The sequence below is a fragment of the Trichosurus vulpecula genome, chromosome 5, assembly GCF_011100635.1.
Source record: "Trichosurus vulpecula isolate mTriVul1 chromosome 5, mTriVul1.pri, whole genome shotgun sequence".
Lineage (NCBI taxonomy): Eukaryota > Metazoa > Chordata > Mammalia > Diprotodontia > Phalangeridae > Trichosurus > Trichosurus vulpecula.
Genome location: NC_050577.1, coordinates 265,617,886 through 265,636,939, shown reverse-complemented (window position 1 = coordinate 265,636,939; position 19,054 = coordinate 265,617,886). Strand labels below are relative to the sequence as shown.

Here is a 19,054-nt window from a genome sequence, read left to right as displayed (position 1 = left end):
ATCTAAGTTCTTTTACTTGTAAAAATGAAGAGTCTCAACAAATCTCAGCCTCTGAGAACATCAGGTACTTAGAAGGGACTTTGTTTCTGTATGCTCTGGTTTTTAAATGCACATTTTCCAGCATAATAATAACTAATAATAATAGTAACATTTCTATAGTGCTTTGAAGTTTGTAAAGCCCTTTTCAAAACATCATCTCATTTGCTCTTCATAACAAATGTGGGAGGTAGTTGCTAGCTATTCTTACTGCAGTTTTACAGTTGAAGAAATCGAGGCAAGCTAGATGACCGGTTTCTGGAAATGGAGCTACGGAAGATTTCAGAGGGCAGGTTTGAACCCTTGTCTTCCTGGTTGTAAATCTCTAACACTTGGTCCATATCACTCCACTCCATGTAATACCAGTGAGAGGGATTCAGGCTATCTCTTTATCTGCTGGGGGTAGGTGGGGTTTGGTCTTCATGTAGGATGGGATGTAGATGAACCCCTCCCAATACACAGAAGAGGGAAGGAGAGGGAGACCAGAAAAGAATAAAACAATATGCATGTGTCTTCTTGAAGTTTGAGATCAGGATAAGTAGGGATGGCATGGCATGAGTGTGGTGTGCAGTGAAACATTCTTGGCATTTCAGTGACAGAAGTTTCTAATGAATGACTGCCAAGCATTTTTATGGTTGGGTTGGTTGTTGTCCCATATTCTTGAAGAGGACCTAAATGACATCACTATGTTAGAATCAAGTTAGAACCAAGTGTCCAATCAGACCAATAGGAGCTTGGAATGTTCTACCACAAGTTAGGCACAAATAATCCACATGAACATTGGTGTAGATTTTCTAAATTTATGCATCTAGTGTTTCTTTTGAGCCACTTCAATTCTGCTTTGCTCATAGAGCACAGGACCTTCTCTAATGAGGGCATGCCATGCTGGGCAGCCCTGTGTCTCTAATGTCATGCAATCAATTCAAAGGTTCTCTAAGCATTGAGGGAATGAACCCATCAACATGGCACTAGAATCATGGAAACTTCCAGTGGGGAGTGACCTCAGTCATATAGTCCAATGCTTTAAAGTGGCTTCAGAGAGCTGGGTTCAAGTTTCTCTCTGACATATGGTGGCTACGTGACCCTAGGCACATCACTTAACCTCTAAATGACTTAGTCAAGTCCTGAGTAGGTACTGCCTTGGTAAAGGTAGCTCTCTTTGCTAGGAGTCCTCCACTAATGAAATCACAGGTCTGGTAGAAAAGAAAACTATTAGGGACCTAAAATGGCTTGTGGAGGCTTGAAGGGAGCAGAGCAATTAACATTTTTTTTTATTCTTTATTTATAGTGAAAGACCAATTGCTTCCATGTGGCTTTACGTGGCCTGCCTCATTGGCCTGTATTATTTGTTTCGCTGGTACAGGGAGAGGCAGGTGGCGAGTAACCTTAGAGACAAATATGTCTTTATCACTGGCTGTGACTCTGGATTTGGGAACCTGCTGGCTAAGCAGCTGGACCTTCAAGGCCTGAGAGGGCTAGCGGCCTGTCTGAGAGAGAAAGGGGCTGAGCAGCTGAGGCGTGAGACTTCAGACAGGGTAGAGACAGTGATCCTGGATGTGACCAAGACTGAGAGCATCACTGCAGCGGCCCAGTGGGTGAAGGAGCGTGTGGGAAATAAAGGTATGAATGAAAGAGAGACATTATAATATTTTTCTTAAATCCTTTAGCATGAAGAAGGGATATGTGGCGTTTGAAAGCTTCATTTCATTATTTAGGAGAACAGGTACGGCCTTTTGTGTTGTTTACATTTGCTCAACAGTTTACCTTGGAAAATGAGCAGTGGGGATTTGGGGGTGTTGTTTCCATCTTGGGATTAGAGGATTTAGAGGCATAATCTTTTTGTTTTTAAAGTAATTAATTAATTTGTTTTTAGTTTTCAACATTCACTTCCACAAGAGTTTCCCTCCCCAAGATAGTGTGTAATCTGATATAGGCTCTGCTTACATATTCATATTAAACATATTTTCACATTAATCATGATATAAAGGAGAATTAGAACTAATTTGAGGAACCACAACAAAGAAGAAACAAAACAAAATAACAGAAGAAAAGGAGACAAAATAGTATGCTTCAATCTGTATTCAGACTCCAAAGTTCTTTTTCTGGATGTGGATAGCATTTTCCATTGCGAGTCTTTTGGAGTTGTTTTAGATTCTTGTATTGCTGAGAAGAGCTGTCTATCAAAGCCAGTCATTGCACAATGCAGCTGTTATTGTGTACAATGTTCTCCTGGTTCTGCTCACTTCACTCAGCATTAGTTCATATAAATCTTTCCAAGATTTTCTGATGTCTGCGTACTCATCATTTCTTATAGCACAATTCCATTACATTCACAACTTGTTTAGGTATTCCCCAATTGATAGACATCCCCTCAATGTCGAATTCTTTGCCATCACAAAAAGGAGTACTATAAATATTTTTGTACATGTGGGTCCTTTTCCCATTTTTATGATCTCTTTGGGATACAGACCTAGGATTGGTATTTCTGCATCAGAGAGAATGCACAGTTTTATAGCCCCTTGGGCATAGTTCCAAATTGCTCTCCAGAATGGTTGGTTCAGTTCACAACTCCACTAACAATGCATTAGTGTTCCAATTTTCCCACATCTTCTCCAACATTTATTATTTTCCTGTTTTTTCATGTTAGCCAACCTGAGAGGTTTGATATGGTACCTCAGAGTTGTTTGGATTTGCATTTCTCTAATCAATAGTGATTCAGAGCTTTTTTTCCTATGACTATAGATAGCTTTAATTTCCTCCTTTGAAAATTGCCCATTCATATGAATTTTGACCTTTGACCATTTACCAATTGGGGAATGACTTGTATTTTTCTAAATTTGCCTCAGTTCTCCATATATTCTAGAAATGAGACCTTTATCAGAGACCCTGGCTGTAAAAATTGTTTCTCACCTTTCTGCTTCCCTTCTAATCTTGGTTGCATTGGCTTTGTTTGTGCAAAACTTTTCAATTTAATGTAATCAAAATAATCCATTTTGTATTTCATAATATTCTCAAGGCATAATCTTTAAAGCACTAAAAAGATTGAGGAGGATTGTTCAGAAAGTAAGTTTATAAAGTATTTTTTAGATACTGATTTTTATCATAAGGTAAGCATGATAATTGTTTAGGCAGCAACTTGTTGCCACTTTTCTTTTTATGCCTGCCCAATTATTTTTTTTATTATGAATAAGCAAAAAAAAAAATCCATGGAGCCTACAGACATCCCTCCAAATTCTTTTTTTTTTACTGTCTTTTGTTGGACATTTCTTCCCAGAATGCCCTTTAGGCCTGTCAAAACTAAATATATTCCAAACAATTAATTATTTGGCCTCCTAAGCCCTTCTCTCCTTTAACAGTATCCTCTTTCCCATCACCCAGGTTGCCCATCTCAGAATCATTCTTTACTCTTTACCCATATTCCATCATTTGCCAGGTCTTGTTAAATCTACATCATCAATATCTCCCTTCTCCATTCATGTGGCTGGCTACTCTAGTTCAGGTTCCCAATAGTTCTCTTGGATCGTGGTGGTGGTCTCTTGATTGGTACCTCTGCCCATTTGGCTACCAAAATAATCTTCCTGACCTCTCTCTTGCTCCAGAATCTCCATTGACTCATTGTCTCTGGGATAAGATATAAACTCCTCAGCTTGCCATGTAAAGCCCTTTACAAAGTGGCTGCGGACTACTTTTCCATTCTTTATTGTCTGACTTTCTTTCATGTAGCCTGTATTGGAAAGAAACTGACCTATTTGAACTTGGCATTCTATCGCCTGCCTTTGTACCTATGAACATGCTGTCTGTCCTTCATGGCTAGAATGCATTAATGCCTTGTAACATCATTTAAAGCTTAGCTTGGATGCCCCTCACACAGGTAACCTTTCATGATCCTTCTGGATGTGGGCATTTTCCATTTCTGCTCAAATTAGCCTACTTTTTCTTTTACAAGTGGAATGCAAATTTCTTGGGATTAGGGATATTTTTCATTTTTTGTCATTGTATCCATAGTACTTCGCACAAAGCAGACATTTATTAATTGCTTGTTGAGTTTTACGTAGTTGGAACTAGGGTGTACCAACTGTCTGTTGCTCTGCAATGGGGTGGAAATATGTGGTGGCAAAAGCATGGGATTTGATGTGGAAGGAAAAGGATCCAAATACCAACCCTGGTGCTTATCTGTGTAGCCTTAGGCTTTGTGTTCCAAATCTATGATCATCTTTGCTTGCTTGCGATCAGTCCAGATTCAGCTACTTACACTCCCCAGACTTCTGGCAGTTAGGTGGCACAGTAGATGGAGCATTGGACCTAGCAGGCTTGGAGTGAGGAAGACTTGAGTTCAAATCTAGCCTCGGATGTTTACTAGCAATATGACCTTTGGTAACTCACTTAACCTCTGTCTGTCTCAGTTTCTGTATTGGCAACCAAAAATGGGCTCCTTAGCACTTAGTCAACAAGTGCCCTTGACTAGTTTGGCTTTTTCCCCTGAACTGAATGCTGTTTGTATGTTGGACTGGAGTAAGCTTGTCGGCCCCTTCACCTTGCTTCCCTTGCTTAAGCTGATGGAAAGAACCTATGCTTTCCCGGTCAACCCCTTCACCTTGCTTAAGCAGATTGAAAGAACCTGTGCTTTCCCCGGCATACCTTACACCCCTGCAGAAGCTGGATGGTTAAAAGCAGCTCCCGTTGGAGCCAGAGGCTGCTACAGCCACAGCCACAGCCACAGGCACAGCCGCAGCTACAGCCACAGCCACAGCTGAAGCAGGAGCTGCCAGTAGCAGAGCTGACCTACGGGAGGAAGCTGAACAAAGACTTCAGGCCAGTGGGTAATCTTTTTACCATAAAGGGGGAAGCATGATTTTGCTTTACGCAATCATGCTTCTCTGTAGCCTCCTGGTTACTCTTTCAAGGCGTACTTATTGGGCCTGGAAGCTTTTGATCAATATATCAAAATGGGGTTGCTGGTTCATGGGTTGGTTACTGTGGAGCCTAAATATATGTTTTGATTCTTCTGCCTTTTACTTTGAGTTTCTTATATCCGGCGGTTCCGAACCTTTCAGACATGTTTATGATCCTCTTTGAGATTATAAACTCTGCCCTCCTAATACAGTTTCCTCAACTGTAAATGGGAATAATGATAGCAACTACCTTGCAAGGTTGTTAGGGGAATCAAAATATTTGTTAGAGAAAAAGTTCTTAGCCCAGTGCTTTCCAAAGCAGGCTTAAATCCTTTAGCAAGCTATAAATACTTATTCCCTTGCCTTCCAGTTGGGGTCATAAATTTGTTGCTATTTAGCCATTTTTCAGTTATGTCAGACTCTTCATGACCCATTTGGGGTTTTCTTGGCAGAGACACTGCAGTGGTTTCCATTTCTTTCTCTAGGCCATTACAGATGATGAAACTGTGGCAAACAGGATTAAATGACTTGTCCAGGGTCACACAGGTAGTAAGTGTCTGAGGCCAGATATGAACTCAGGAAGAAGAATTTTTCTGACTCTGGGCCTGGTGCCACCTAGTCACTGCCCATAATAGCTGGGGGCAAAGGTATGGAATGAGTGTGTACAACTCAGGCAAGTTCATTGTCTCACTGGCCTTTTCATAGGCACTTGAAAAACTTAAGCGTTAGACTTTTTCTAGGTGTGGAATTTTCTTTTCTATATCTGAAAGGGCTTCCTTTTTAACATTGAAATGTCTATTTTTGCCCCTAAATATCTTTTATTTTGCTGTATCTCAACAAGACAGACTTATGTCGTGTTGCACAAAAGTTTTTAATCAAGTCCTTAGCCCGCTTTTCATATTGTAGTTTACTCCCAATCAATCTGTTGGATTGAACTCACTCTCTCCATCCTCCACCTTCACTCCTACACACATATTGCTGAATAAGATGGAGAAAATTACACAACCACAATGACTGGGTCTACTGCAAATTTATGTCACATAACCTCAATGGGGACTTCACTGCTGCTTGGCAATCCTATTTCTCCCTTATCAGTTCACTTTCCCATCCTCCACAGCAGTTCTTCCAAACCATTTCATCCCACCTCAAATCTCCCATGGCTCCCACTTATCCCACTTTTAGCTGAGAACCTTGCCTCATATTTTACAGAAAAAAAAATTCAAGCCATTCCTTGGGAACTTCCTCTTTCCCCCTCTTACTCATTTTCTATCACTCAGGTGCCTTTGTCCACTCTCTCCTCCTTCACCCCTGTCTCGCATGATGAAATGGCCTGACTCTTAATGAAGGCTAACCCCTCTTCTTGTGTAAGTGATCTCATTCCATCCTGTGTCTTCCAACAAATTGCCTCCTCTGTCATCCCTACTCTTTCATTTATTTTCAATTTCTTGCTGCTTATTGGCTCATTCCCTACTGCCTACAAATATGGCCGTGTCTTCTCCCTTCTGAAAAAAAGTCCACTTGATCCTTGGATCCCCATTAATTATTGTCCTGTACCTCTTTTGCTCTTTGGAGCTACACTTCTTTAAAAGGCTGTGTACAATAGGTGCCTCCATTGTCTCTTTTCCTACTTTCCTCTTAATCCTTTACAATCTGGCTTCCCACACTGAAATTCCACTCTCCAGTTACTAATGATCTCCTAATTGCCAAATCCAAAGGCCTTTTCTCAATCTTCATTCTCCTTGACCTTTCTGTAGTCTTTGACACTGTTGATCACTTTCTTCCCCTTGGTACTCTCTTCCCTCTAGGTTTCTCAGAAACACCACTGTGTCCTAGTTCTCCTTACATCTATTTGGCTACTCTTTCTCTGTTTCCTTTACTGGATCATCCTCCTAGTCAAATCCTGTGGCCATAACTGTCCCTTCGGGCTCTGTCCTGGGCCCTCTTCTCTTTTCCCTCTATGCTACTTCAATTGGTGATCTCATTAGCTTTCGTGGATTTATTTGTCATTGCTCTCTATTTATGGTAATGATTCTCAAATCTACCAATCTTGCCTGAACTTCTGTGCTGTCTCCTAATTTTGTGTCTCCAACTGCCTTTCAGACTTCTCAAACTTGATGTCCAGTAGATGTGTTCTGTTTCCCCACCCCCACCTTTCTTACTACTAGGGAAGAGTTGTTGTATTTATTGTGTATATTATTTTCCTGGCACTGTTTTCTGCTCTCTTCTGCAGTTCATGGCTTTCCATGCTTCTCTGTATTTTACATAGTGGTCTTTTCTTACAGTGCAGTAATATTCTGTTACATTCACGTATCACACTATATTTATAAATTCCCCAACTAATGGCCATCTAATTTGTTTCCAGTTCTTTGCTACCACAAAAAGTGTTGCTATAGCTTGGTGCAAATGGAACCTTATTTTTTTTTTTTTGGTCAGTGATGTCCTTGGAATATATGCCTGTCAATGGAATCATTTTATTTATTTGTACGATTCCAAATTGCCCCCCAGAGTATTTGTCTATTCATAGTTCTGCCAACAATGCATTCATGTGCCCATCTCTTCAACAGTTTATTTTTCCATTTAAAAAACAACTAAATTTTAAAAATGTTTACATCATCCACATTTCTGTACCTGCCCGCTTACCCACTTGCTTCCAGAGACCCATTCTTTATTAAAAAGAATAAAAAATGAAAGAAAACAATTTAGCACAACTAAGCAACTTACTAAAAGTCTGTCATTATATATAGTATTTCACATCCATATTCCCCTACCTGTGCAAAGGAAACACAAGTATCTTTTCACAACTCTTCTTTGGGGCCAAACTTGGTCAATATAATTATGTACCATTCAGTTTCCACTGTTTGGTTGTTATTCATTCCATCAATATTGTTGTGGTTTTGTATATTGTTTTCCTGGTTTTACTTACTTCATTTTGTATCAGCATTTCCCATGCCTCTCAGTAGTAATCATATTCATTATTTTTTATAGTGCAGTAAACCTTTGTGTTTCTAAATATGTTCTTGACCTGGGCTCCAAATTTGGAGAAGAGGGAATTTTTGTACTGGATGGCATGCTAGATTCCTTATTAAATTAATCAATAGATTAATTAGGCTATGATCTGTGATTTCATTTGTGTGGAGAAGTCACTTGTATAGAAACTGCCAATGCCAGGGTCAAGGGGGAAAATTGAATAAAGGGGGATAGCATAGGAAGGAGGAAAACATAGATAGTGTTTCACAACATGAGTGTTGTGGAAGGGTTTTACGTAATGATACGCATGTAGCTTATGTTGAATTGGTTGCCTTCTCAGGGAGGGTAGGTGGGGAGGGAACAGGGGAGACAATTTGAAAATCAAAGTTCTAAAAACAGAGGATCAAAAAAAAGTTTTTGCATGCAACTAGGAAATAAGATATACAGGCAAAGGGGCATAGAAATTTATCTTGCCCTACAAGAAAGTAAGGAAAATAGGGATGGGGTGGAGTGGGGTGACCGAAGGGAGGGCTGACTGAGGAACAGAGCAATCAGAATATATGCCATCTTGGAGTGGGGGAGAGGGTAGAAATTGGGAGACAATTTGTAATTGAAACTCTTGTGAAAATCAATGCTGAAAACTAAAAATATTAAATAAATTAAAAAAAAATAAAAAGGAGGAAAAAAAAGAAACTGCTAATGGAAATAAGCTACTCACTTGTAAATTACAGCCTTTTAAAATTTCTTCAAACTGAGAGGTGGAATAACTTATTCAATCAATAAATCAATCAACATTATAAAGTCCCTAGTATATGGTAGGCACTATGTTAAGTGCTGAGGATCCAAAAAGAGGCAAAATAAAGTCCCTGCCCTCAAGAAGCTAATAATCTAATGATTATAGGGATAATGTTCATGATCATACAAGTAATATATATGAGAGGCAAGGCCCAAACTGAGACCTTCCTGACTCCAAGGCTCTCTGTACCGTACTTTATTGCCTCTCATTAAATTGGTTAAGGTTGGAATATATTAGAGTCTATAACTGAGGTTAGTTTAGGTGTGCTCTAACATCCATTTCTAACGCTACATTTTAAGGCACTTGTGATCTTGATTTATATCTTGGTAGGACTCTGGGGCCTCATCAATAATGCAGGAGCTATCTTTCCAGATGTTTGTACTGAGTTGATGACCAAGGTGAACCTTATGAAGACAATGAATACAAACCTGTTTGGAGTAATTGAGGTGACAATGAGCATGCTGCAAATGGTGAAGCAAGCCAGGGGGAGGATTGTCAATGTCTCTAGCTTCATGGGGAGACTTGCTTTCTTTTCAGTAGCCTACTGCTGTTCCAAGTATGGAGTGGAAGCTTTTTCAGATTGTCTGCGGTAACTATCATTATACTTTATCCATCCAAACATCTGTCCATCCATCTATCCATTCATCCATCCAGGGGAGAGGGAATGGAATCAGGGAGAGTATCTCAATTCTTCAAGTAAATGAGTCCTTGAACTAGGGCAACTGCAACATGAGTGAAGTGAAAGGGATAGATTTGAGAGATCTTGTCAAGGTAGAATTGATAAGACTTGGCACCTGATTTGATATGAGGAGAGAGTGAGAGTGAGGAGTTGAGGATGTCTTCAGGATAGGGATCTGGGGTAACTAGAAGGATTGTGGTGCCCTCAACAGAAATAGGGAGATTACAAAGAGGAGAGGATTTAGGAAGAATGATAATGAATTTTGTTTTCGATGTATGGAGTTTGAGAGACATGTAGGATGTCCCATCCCTCTGGAGAAGTCCAGTGTGTTCAGTTGATGACATGGGCCTGGAGTTCAGTCAAATCAACAAGCATTTATTCATCACCTATTATGTGCCAGGAAGAGAAACTGGGAGTGGATATATAGATGTGACTGTCAACTGCAAAGAGAATATGGTTGAACCTACATTACTAAGAGAGAGAATAGAGAGAAGGAAGAGGACCTACAACAGAACTCTGGAGAACATCAATACAAAGGGGGTGAGATGTGTATGGTGATGCAGGGAAGGAGACTGAGAAGTGGCCAGAATGAGGTCTCAAACCAGGAGAGAGCAGTGTCATAAAAACCCAGGAAAGAGCAAGTGTCTAGAAGTAAGTGCTGGTAATAGTACCCAATACTAGAGATATGCCAATAAGAATAAAGACTGAAAAAAAGGATATTGGATTTGTCAATTAAGAATGTTTTGGGGTGGAGCCAAGAAGGCCGCATGAAAACAGCGTCTTACTGGAGCTCTCTCACAAGGTCTGTCAGATTCGTATAAAAAAGTGAATTTGAGCAGATTTGAGAGAGTTAGAAACTGCAAGCAGTCTGAGTGGGGCAAATTTCCAAGCCGGGAGAATCTGAAAGGCCGAAGGCACGAATCTGTAGGCTCAGAGAGTGCTCGGCCTGGGGAGTTGCTCCAGACCAAAGTGGAAGCGGTCGGCAGGGAAACCCATGTGGGAGACAGGCTGGGAGAAAGCTGGGCGCCTGAAAGCGGCAGAGATCCCCAGGCCTCCCAATACAGGACGGCAGTCTGTGTAAGCGAGGAGAGGCAACGCAACGACACCGGCCGTGAAATATCAACTCCTAAGGCTTGCAGCCCGAAGGAATGAAACGTGGATTCTTGAACTTCAGGGAGACATAATGGCTCTAATCCCTCCCCTCCTCAACCAGAGAATTCCTTGGGAAAAAAAAAGAACGCTGGAACAGAGGAGAAAGAAGTGGGACTTCAGTGGTCAAATAGTAGAAGTTCATTAGTCCCAGAGGGGCAGAGCTGGCAGGGGTCAACACCAGGAGCCCAGACGTAATCTTGCTCCCCCAGGAGAAGTGCGAGACATCAGATCAAACAACAAACAGCTGAGACTATTGCTGAAGCGCAACAGTGCTGGAGAGCACCCATAGGGAGTGAGATGTCAGGGAGTCAGACCCCTCCCCTACACCTCAGGAAACTGAAGGCTATAATTCTAGACTCACAATCCCCAGGATAAGAAAGCTGAGACAGAGAGCCCTGAGCCCCAAAGGCAGAAATTTGTTGTAAAGCCAGGAAAAGGCAAACCAACATGAAGAAGAACACAAAAAAACCGAGGACAATAGATTCTTTTTATGGAGACAGGCATGATCAAAATACCAATTTGGAAGAGGACAGCAATGACCCTATAGATACATCTGATACCTCAAAAGATAATGTGAACTTGTCTCCAGCCCAAAGAACATTGCTGGAAGAGCTAAAGGAGGATTTTAAAAACCAAATTAGGGAGGAAAAAGAAAACATGGAAAAAATGGAAAGGTCCCTAAAGAATAAGATTGGTGAAATGGCCATGGAGATTCAGAATCCAAATAGAGAAAATGACACCCTGAGAGGTAAAATCAACCAATTGGAAAAGGAGACTCATAAGCAAAATGAAAACACCTACTCATTAAAAATTAGAGTTGAGCAAGTGGAAGCTAATGAATCTATGAGGCACCACGAAGTAATAAAACAAAATGTAAAGAATGAAAAAAATAGAAAAAATTGTGAAATATCTGATTGGGAAAACAACTGACCTGGAAAATAGATCCAGGAGAGATAATTTAAGAGTTATTGGTCTACCGGAAATCCACGATGAAAAAAAGAGCCTTGACAGTATCTTCGAAGAAATCATCAAAGACAACTGCCCAGAGGTCCTAGAACCAGAGGGCAAAATAGTCATTGAAAGAATTCACCAATCACCCCCTGAAAGAGACCCCAAACTGAAAACACCAAGAAATATTATAGCCAAATTTCAGAACTACAAACTCAAGGAGAAAATACTGCAAGCAGCCAAAAAGAAGCAATCCAAATATCGTGGAACTACAGTCAGGATCACGCAGGATCTCTCAGCTTCCACATAAAAAGACAGGAGAAATTGGAATATGATATTCCGAAAGGCAAAGGAGCTGGGACTACAACCAAGGATCAACTACCCAGCAAAACTAAGCACAATTTTTCAGGCAAGGAGATGGATATTCAACGAAATAAGGGAATTCCAGATCTTCCTGATGAAAAGGCCAGAACTCAATGGAAAATTTGATCTCCAAATGCAAAACTCAAGAGAGACATAAAAAGGTAACCGGGGGAAAATCCCCCACAAACCTTATTAACCAATAAGGGCAGGTTGTTTGCATCTTTATGTGGGATTATATCATCTTATGTATGTTTTATATATATACGTATATATGTCAGTCTTGAGAATGGTACAGCTATTATGACAATTGAAAGGGATACACGTAGATTGTGAATGCCTGTATAAGTTAACTGATGTAAAGATAAAAAACATAAGTAAGAGATGTAAAGGTAGGGCTACGAGAGAAGAGGTTAGGAGGTAGTAGAAAAGGGAAAATTACACCAAATGAAGAGGCACAAAAACATATTATAGTAGAGGGAAAGAAGGGAAGGAGAAGAGCAGTATTTGAGCTTTAATGTCATCTGATCTGGTTCAAGAAGGGAATAACAGACCCTGATAAGGTTAGAAATCTAACTTGTCCTACGGGAAGTAGGAGGGGAAGAGGGGAAAAGGGAGGGGGAGTGGTCAAAAGGGAGGGGAGAAGTAGCAAGTGGGAAACAGTAAGATAAGGGAGGGGAATAAAGAGGGAGAGTAAACTGAGGAAGGCGGCGGTCAAAAGCAAAACTTTGTTGAGGAGGAGAAGGGGAAAGGGAGAAATAAAAGCATAAACAGGGGGAAATAAGATGAAGAAAAAGACACAGATAGAAATCATAACTGTGAACGTGAATGGGATGAACTCTCCCATACAACAGAAGCAGATAGCAGAATGGATTAAAAACCATAATCCTACAATATGCTGTTTACAAGAAACACATTTGAAACAGGGGGATACACACAGGGTAAAGATAAAAGGCTGGAGTAAAATATATTGCGCCTCAGCTAAAGTAAATAAAGTAGGTGTAGCAATCCTAATCTCAGACAAAGCAAAAGTAAAGATAGATTTAATTAAAAGAGATAAAGAAGGACATTATATCCTGCTAAAAGGCACCATAAACAATGAAGCAATATTATTGCTTAACATATATGCACCAAGTGGTAAGGCATACAAATTCTTAGAGGAGAGGTTAAGGGAGTTACAGGAAGAAATAGACAGCAAAACTGTAATATCGGGAGACCTCAACCTCCCCCTTTCTGAACTTGATAAATCTAACCTCAAAATAAATAAGAAAGAAGTTAAGGAGGTAAACAGAATTTTAGAAAAGGCAGATATGATAGACCTCTGGAGAAAACTGAATGGGGATAAAAAGGAATATACTTTCTTCTCAGTGGTACATGGCACACACTCAAAAATTGACCATGTACTAGGGCATAAAAACCTCACAATCCAGTGCAGAAAGGCAGAAGTAGTCAAAGCACACTTTTCAGATCATGATGCAAAAAGAATTATTTGTAACAAAGAACCATGGAAAAATAAGCTAAAAATTAATTGGAAACCAAATAATCTAATTCTAAAGAATGAGTGGGCCAAAGAACAAATCAGAGAAACAATTAACAACTTCATTCAAGAGAATGACAATAATGAAACAACATACCAAAACTTATGGGATGCAGCAAAAGCAGTTCTTAGGGGAAGTTGTATATCCCTAAATGCTTACATGAATAAAATAGGGAAAATGGAGATCAATGATCTTGGCATACAGCTGAAAAAGCTAGAAAAAGAGCAAATTGAAAATCCCCAATTAAATACCCAAATTAGAAATACTGAAAATCAAAGCAGAGATTAATAAAATTGCAACCAAGAAAACTATTGAATTGGTAAATAAAACAAAGGGCTGGTTTTATGAAAAAACCAATAAAATTGATAAACCGTTGGTCAATTTGATTAAAAAAAAGACAGAAGAAAATCAAATTACCAGTATCAAAAATGAAAAGGGTGAGGTCACCTCTAATGAAGAGGAAATCAAAACAATAATTAGGAATTATTTTGCCCAATTGTATGCCCATAAATTTGACAACCTTAGAAATATGGATGAATATCTACAAAAACGTAAACTGCCCAGGTAAACAGAAAAGGAAGTAAAATTTCTAAATAACCCCATCTCAGAAAAAGAAATTGAACATGCCATCAATGAACTCCCTAGGAAAAAAATCTCCAGGGCCAGATGGTTTTATATGTGAATTCTATCAAACATTTAAAGAACAACTAATTCCAATACTTTGCAGACTATTTGGGAAAATAGGTGAAGAAGGAGTCCTACCAAATTCTTTTTATGACACAAATATGGTACTAATACCCAAATCAGGTAGAGTCAAAACAGAAAAAGAAAATTATAGACCAATTTCTCTAATGAATGTTGATGCAAAAATTTTAAATAAAATATTAGCAAAAAGATTGCGGCAACTTATCATGAGAATAATACACTATGACCAGGTAGGATTTATTCCAGGAATGGAAGGCTGGTTCAATACTAGGAAAACTATTAGCATAATTGACCACATCAACAACAAAACTAGCAGAAACCATATGATCATCTCAATAGACACAGAAAAAGCCTTTGACAAAATACAACACCCATTGCTATTAAAAACACTAGAAAGCATAGGAATAAATGGAACCTTCCTCAAAATTATAAATAGCAACTACCTAAAACCATCAACAAGCATTATTTGTAATGGGGATAAGCTAGATGCATTCCCAATAAGATCAGGAGTGAAACAAGGATGTCCATTATCACCTCTATTATTCAATTTGGTACTAGAAACGTTAGCTGTAGCAATAAGAGAAGAAAAAGAAATTGAAGGAATTAGAATAGGAAAAGAAGAAACTAAATTATCACTTTTTGCAGATGATATGATGATTTATTTAGCAAATCCTAGAGAATCAAGTAAAAAACTACTTGAAATAATAAACAACTTTAGCAAAGTTGCAGGATATAAAATAAACCCACATAAATCCTCAGCATTCCTATGCATTACTGACAAAGCCCAACAGCAAGAGATAGAAAGAGAAACTCCATTCAAAGTTACTGTAGACACTATAAAATATTTGGAAGTCTATTTGCCAAGACAAACCCAGGGCCTATATGAACATAACTATGAAACACTTTTCATGCGAATAAAGTCAGATCTAAATAAATGGAAAAATATCATAATGTTTTTAAGTGAATTAATCAATACTAAGAGGCTTGTTGGGGGAGCTTGTACATAGTTGCAGGCCTGTTGTCTCTCCCATTAGACTGTGAATTTCTTGAGTGAAGGAACTCTCTTTTGCCTCTTTTTGTATTCCCAGTGCCTAGCACAGTACCTGAAGAACAGTGGGCACTTAATTGTGGTTGTGAAGAGGACCATGACATCAGGGAGATGATGACATGACTTGCAGTTGACTTTGGTTTGAGTGAGGGAGGGCAGTGCCAAGTCACCAGCTTCACTTTCTCCTCCAGAGCCATCTGGGTCCAGTGGCGACATATTCATCAGGATGACTGGAGATGGCCCAGGATTCGATGGGAGACCCTGGCTGTTTCATGCTAAGGCCTTTTTGATTTTCACTTTGAGTGAGGCAACACCCATTCAGTGAATGACAGGCCTCTTTAAGAAGTGAGTCAAGGTATGGCCCTTTTAATAAAAAAGAAATCCAACTGGGAGGGGAAGACCCTCAGGGTTGCTGGCCAAAAGAGAAACAGGTACTCTTGACATTCACTTAGATCCAGGAGGGCCCAAAAAATAACCATTAAGTGGTCCTTGGGCAGGGACCTATTGTTGTCCAATCCATGAGATCCAGAGTGAATTGAGTTTGAGGCATGGTCTTTGAGAAAGAAATCTAGCCAATGAACCTCAAGTTAACCAGGTAGCTTTTTGCAGAACACCCTCAGGTAAGGGGAGGAGAGAGGCAGGAAGAGGAGGGAAGGGGAGGGGAGGGAAGAGTTGCCCTAGTGGAACTGGTCAACTGGGGCCCCATTCATTTAATTAAAGGGGCTATCCCTTGAGTCACTCTTAAAGAGGCCTATTCACTGAATGGGTGTTGCTTCACACAAAGTGAGAACTTGAAAAGACCTTAGCTTAAAAGGGCCAAGGTTTCCCACTGCATCCTGGGCCATTTCCAGGTATCCTGATTTATATCTGGCCACTGAACCCAGATGGCCCTGGAGCAGAAAGTGAGGCTAGTGACCTTGTACAGACCTCCTTCCCTCAAATCAAAGTCAATTGCAATGTCATCATTTCCCTGACGTCATGGTCCTCTTCAAGAACAAAGGACAAACCATAACCTGTGAGGCGCTTAATAAATGCTCGGTCAATGGACTGATATTTAAATTTTCAAAACATTATTCAGAAGAAGTGAGTACTCATGGGAGTATTATTAGCCTCGTTTTGCAGATGAGGAAGCAGGTTTTCAAAGAAGTTAAAAGACTTTACCAGGGGCCCCTTAATTAGCTGCTAAGTCTCAGAGCAGGGACTTGACCAAAGTTGTCATAGTTAATCTACAGCCTGCAGGGATCTGTTTCTGCTTGAGTTTGACACAGCTGGACTAGATAACTTCTAATATCCCCTCTCAGCTCCACAGTAGTGATTTCATGAGAGATTTCACAAGTTCTTGAATAATTTGTATTTTCTTTCTATGAGCATTAAATTTGAGAGAGTGTTTAAAGTATTGTGTTAACTTGGGTGGATCTGTTTCAGGACTGACATGCAACCGTTTGGGGTGAAAGTCTGTGTGGTTGAGCCCGGCGGTTTCAAAACGAACCTTACCAATGTTCAGAAGCTCCAAGAGTGTTTAGAAAATTCTTGGAATAAAGGCCCAGTGGAAGTCAAAGAAAGCTATGGACAAGAATTCTTTGAGAAATGTAAGTTTCTCCCTTTTGACTGAGATGGTGTGTTCTGTGAGGGGGAAAATAAAACGATGAATTTTGGCATTTATAAGAATGTCTTTGAGTGGGGTTTTTCATCTGGAAATATATGCTTGTTTAGACTTTAGGATCATATGAATAGTGATATCTTGAATAACAAATCCTCTGAGAACAAGTCTTTCAATACTACTACTCATTACTCTTACTTAGTAATAAATAAATAACCATTTTCTTTTTTTAAGATTTTATCCAAATTTTATTTCTCAGTTTCTCTCTTCTACCCTTATTCCACACTACCCTTCCCTTTTTATCTTTTTAAAAAAGAATGTTATTATTTTTTCACAATTACCTCTAAAAACAGTTTTAATATTCTTTAAAAAAATACTGTAGTTCTCAATTCCCTCCTTCACCTCTCCCTTTCTTGAGAAGGCAAACACTTTGATATAAATTATATATGTGCAGTCACATAAAACACATTTCCATATTAGCCAAGTGGCAAAAGAGAATACAGATTAAAAAAAGAAAAAAAACCCAAGAAAAATAAAGAAAGTAAAAGAAAGTATGCTTTCAGTCTCCATTCTGCATTCTGCAGTCTGCATTCAGACTCTATCAATTCTTTCTCTGGAGATAAAAAATATTTTATTTTGAATTTGTGGAGTAGAAAAACATTTGTGTAAGATAGTATAATAAAAAAGAGGAAACTGGAAATCCACTGTGCCCAATGTGCTATTCCTTCTTACTGTACAATAAAATTAACATGCAAATTTCTTTTCCTTCTTTTTTTTTCTTCCCTTGCACCCTGTAGATGGTCACCATTAGTTTGTGTTTGTCCTTCATCTTTGAAGAGGACCATGACATCAGGGAAATGATGACATGACTTGTAGTTGACTTTGATTTGAGTGAGGGAGGGCTGTGCAAGGTCACCAGCCTCACTTTCTCCTCCAGAGCCATCTTGGTCCAGTGGCCTGATATTCATCAGGATGACTGGTGATCGTCCAGGGTGCAATGGGAGACCCTGGTCCTTTTAGGCTGATGCCTTTTCAGGTTCTCCCTTTGAGTGAGGTAATACCTATTCAGTGAATAGGCCTCTTTAAGAGGTTAGTCAAGGGATGGCTCCTTTAATAAAAAAAAAAAACAAACAACCTGGGAGGTGAAGATCTTCAGGGTTATATATGTAAAATTATTCTATGTGTATTTGTATTTATCCGTTCTTTCTCTGGATGCAGATAGTGTGTTCCTTCATATGTCCTTTATTTTTAATTTGTGTATTTATAATAGTCAAAGTGACTTAGTTGCTCAAAGTCGTTGTTAAAACAATATTGCTTTTACTATATACAATGTTCTCTTGTCTCTGCTCACTTTGCTCTTCACCATTTCTTATCTTTCTGCGCCTTTCTAAAATCATTGAGCTCATTCTTATAGCATTTTCATCCTAAATCCTTCAGAATTGTCTTGTGTCATTGTATTGCTGAGAATAGCTAAACCATTCACAGTTGGTCCTTGTATAATATTGTTATTACTATGTTATAACGATCTCCTGGCTCTTCTCACTTCACTTTGTGTCAATTTATATATGTCTTCTCAGGTTTTTCTGAAACCATCTAATAGAACTTAAAGGTTCTAGGATCACGGTTTTCAGTTCATCTAGGCTGACCCCCTCATTTTAGAAGTGAGAAACCTGAGGTCCAATGAGTACATTTCTGCATTCTCTCACAGGTAGTTGGGAAACAGATGAGGGACTTGAATCCAGCTCCACAGAACAGAATCCCAACATACTTTCCCTTGATCTGCTTCTAACCTTTGCTGACATCATGGTTTGCAAAGACTACATACATTCTCATTTGATGCTCTTGACAATGTCAGTACTAGGGTATTACTGTCCCTTTAATATACAGGGGGGAGTGGAGATAATGAAAGGTTAAATGACTCACCTATGGTCACACAGTTCAGAAGTATCAGAGGCAGAATTTGAATCTGGGCCCTCTGGGTATGCTAGACTGTCCCATGTATACCCCACATTGCCTGCCAAGTTGGCTTGAGAATGGAGTAGATTGGAAGAAGTTCTATTCCCTTTGGTGCTGGGTCTGCAGTGTTGCCTGAGGAAGAGGAGGAGGCAGTGAGGCCTCCCTGGGATCTGTTAAGGGGAAGGCCACACTTCTAAGGCTCACACAGATGAAGAAACTGAGGCCTGGGAAAGTTCAGTCTAAGTTTTTTAGATTAAAAGTGAGGATTTGAACCCATTTCTCCCAAGGTTTTGTGCCCCACTTGACAGCAGTAATCAAAGCATCATCCTCATTGTCCCTGTTGTAGTATCTATCAAGGAATTATTCATGGTCTTAAT

The 19,054-nt window shown here is 39.5% G+C and overlaps 1 protein-coding gene across 2 annotated transcripts in view; it reads left to right on the top strand.

The window, feature by feature from the left end:
• The window catches only part of LOC118850303 (17-beta-hydroxysteroid dehydrogenase type 6-like), a 30,884-nt gene that overhangs the window by 6,089 nt on the left and 5,741 nt on the right, over positions 1-19,054 (top strand). For both annotated transcript variants that reach the window (XM_036759603.1, XM_036759604.1), the window contains exons 3-5: positions 1,325-1,656; positions 9,022-9,280; positions 16,547-16,710. In XM_036759603.1, the coding sequence (XP_036615498.1) occupies positions 1,344-1,656; positions 9,022-9,280; positions 16,547-16,710 (736 nt within the window). In that variant the 5' untranslated portion in view covers positions 1,325-1,343. The remainder of the gene's footprint in view (positions 1-1,324; positions 1,657-9,021; positions 9,281-16,546; positions 16,711-19,054) is intronic.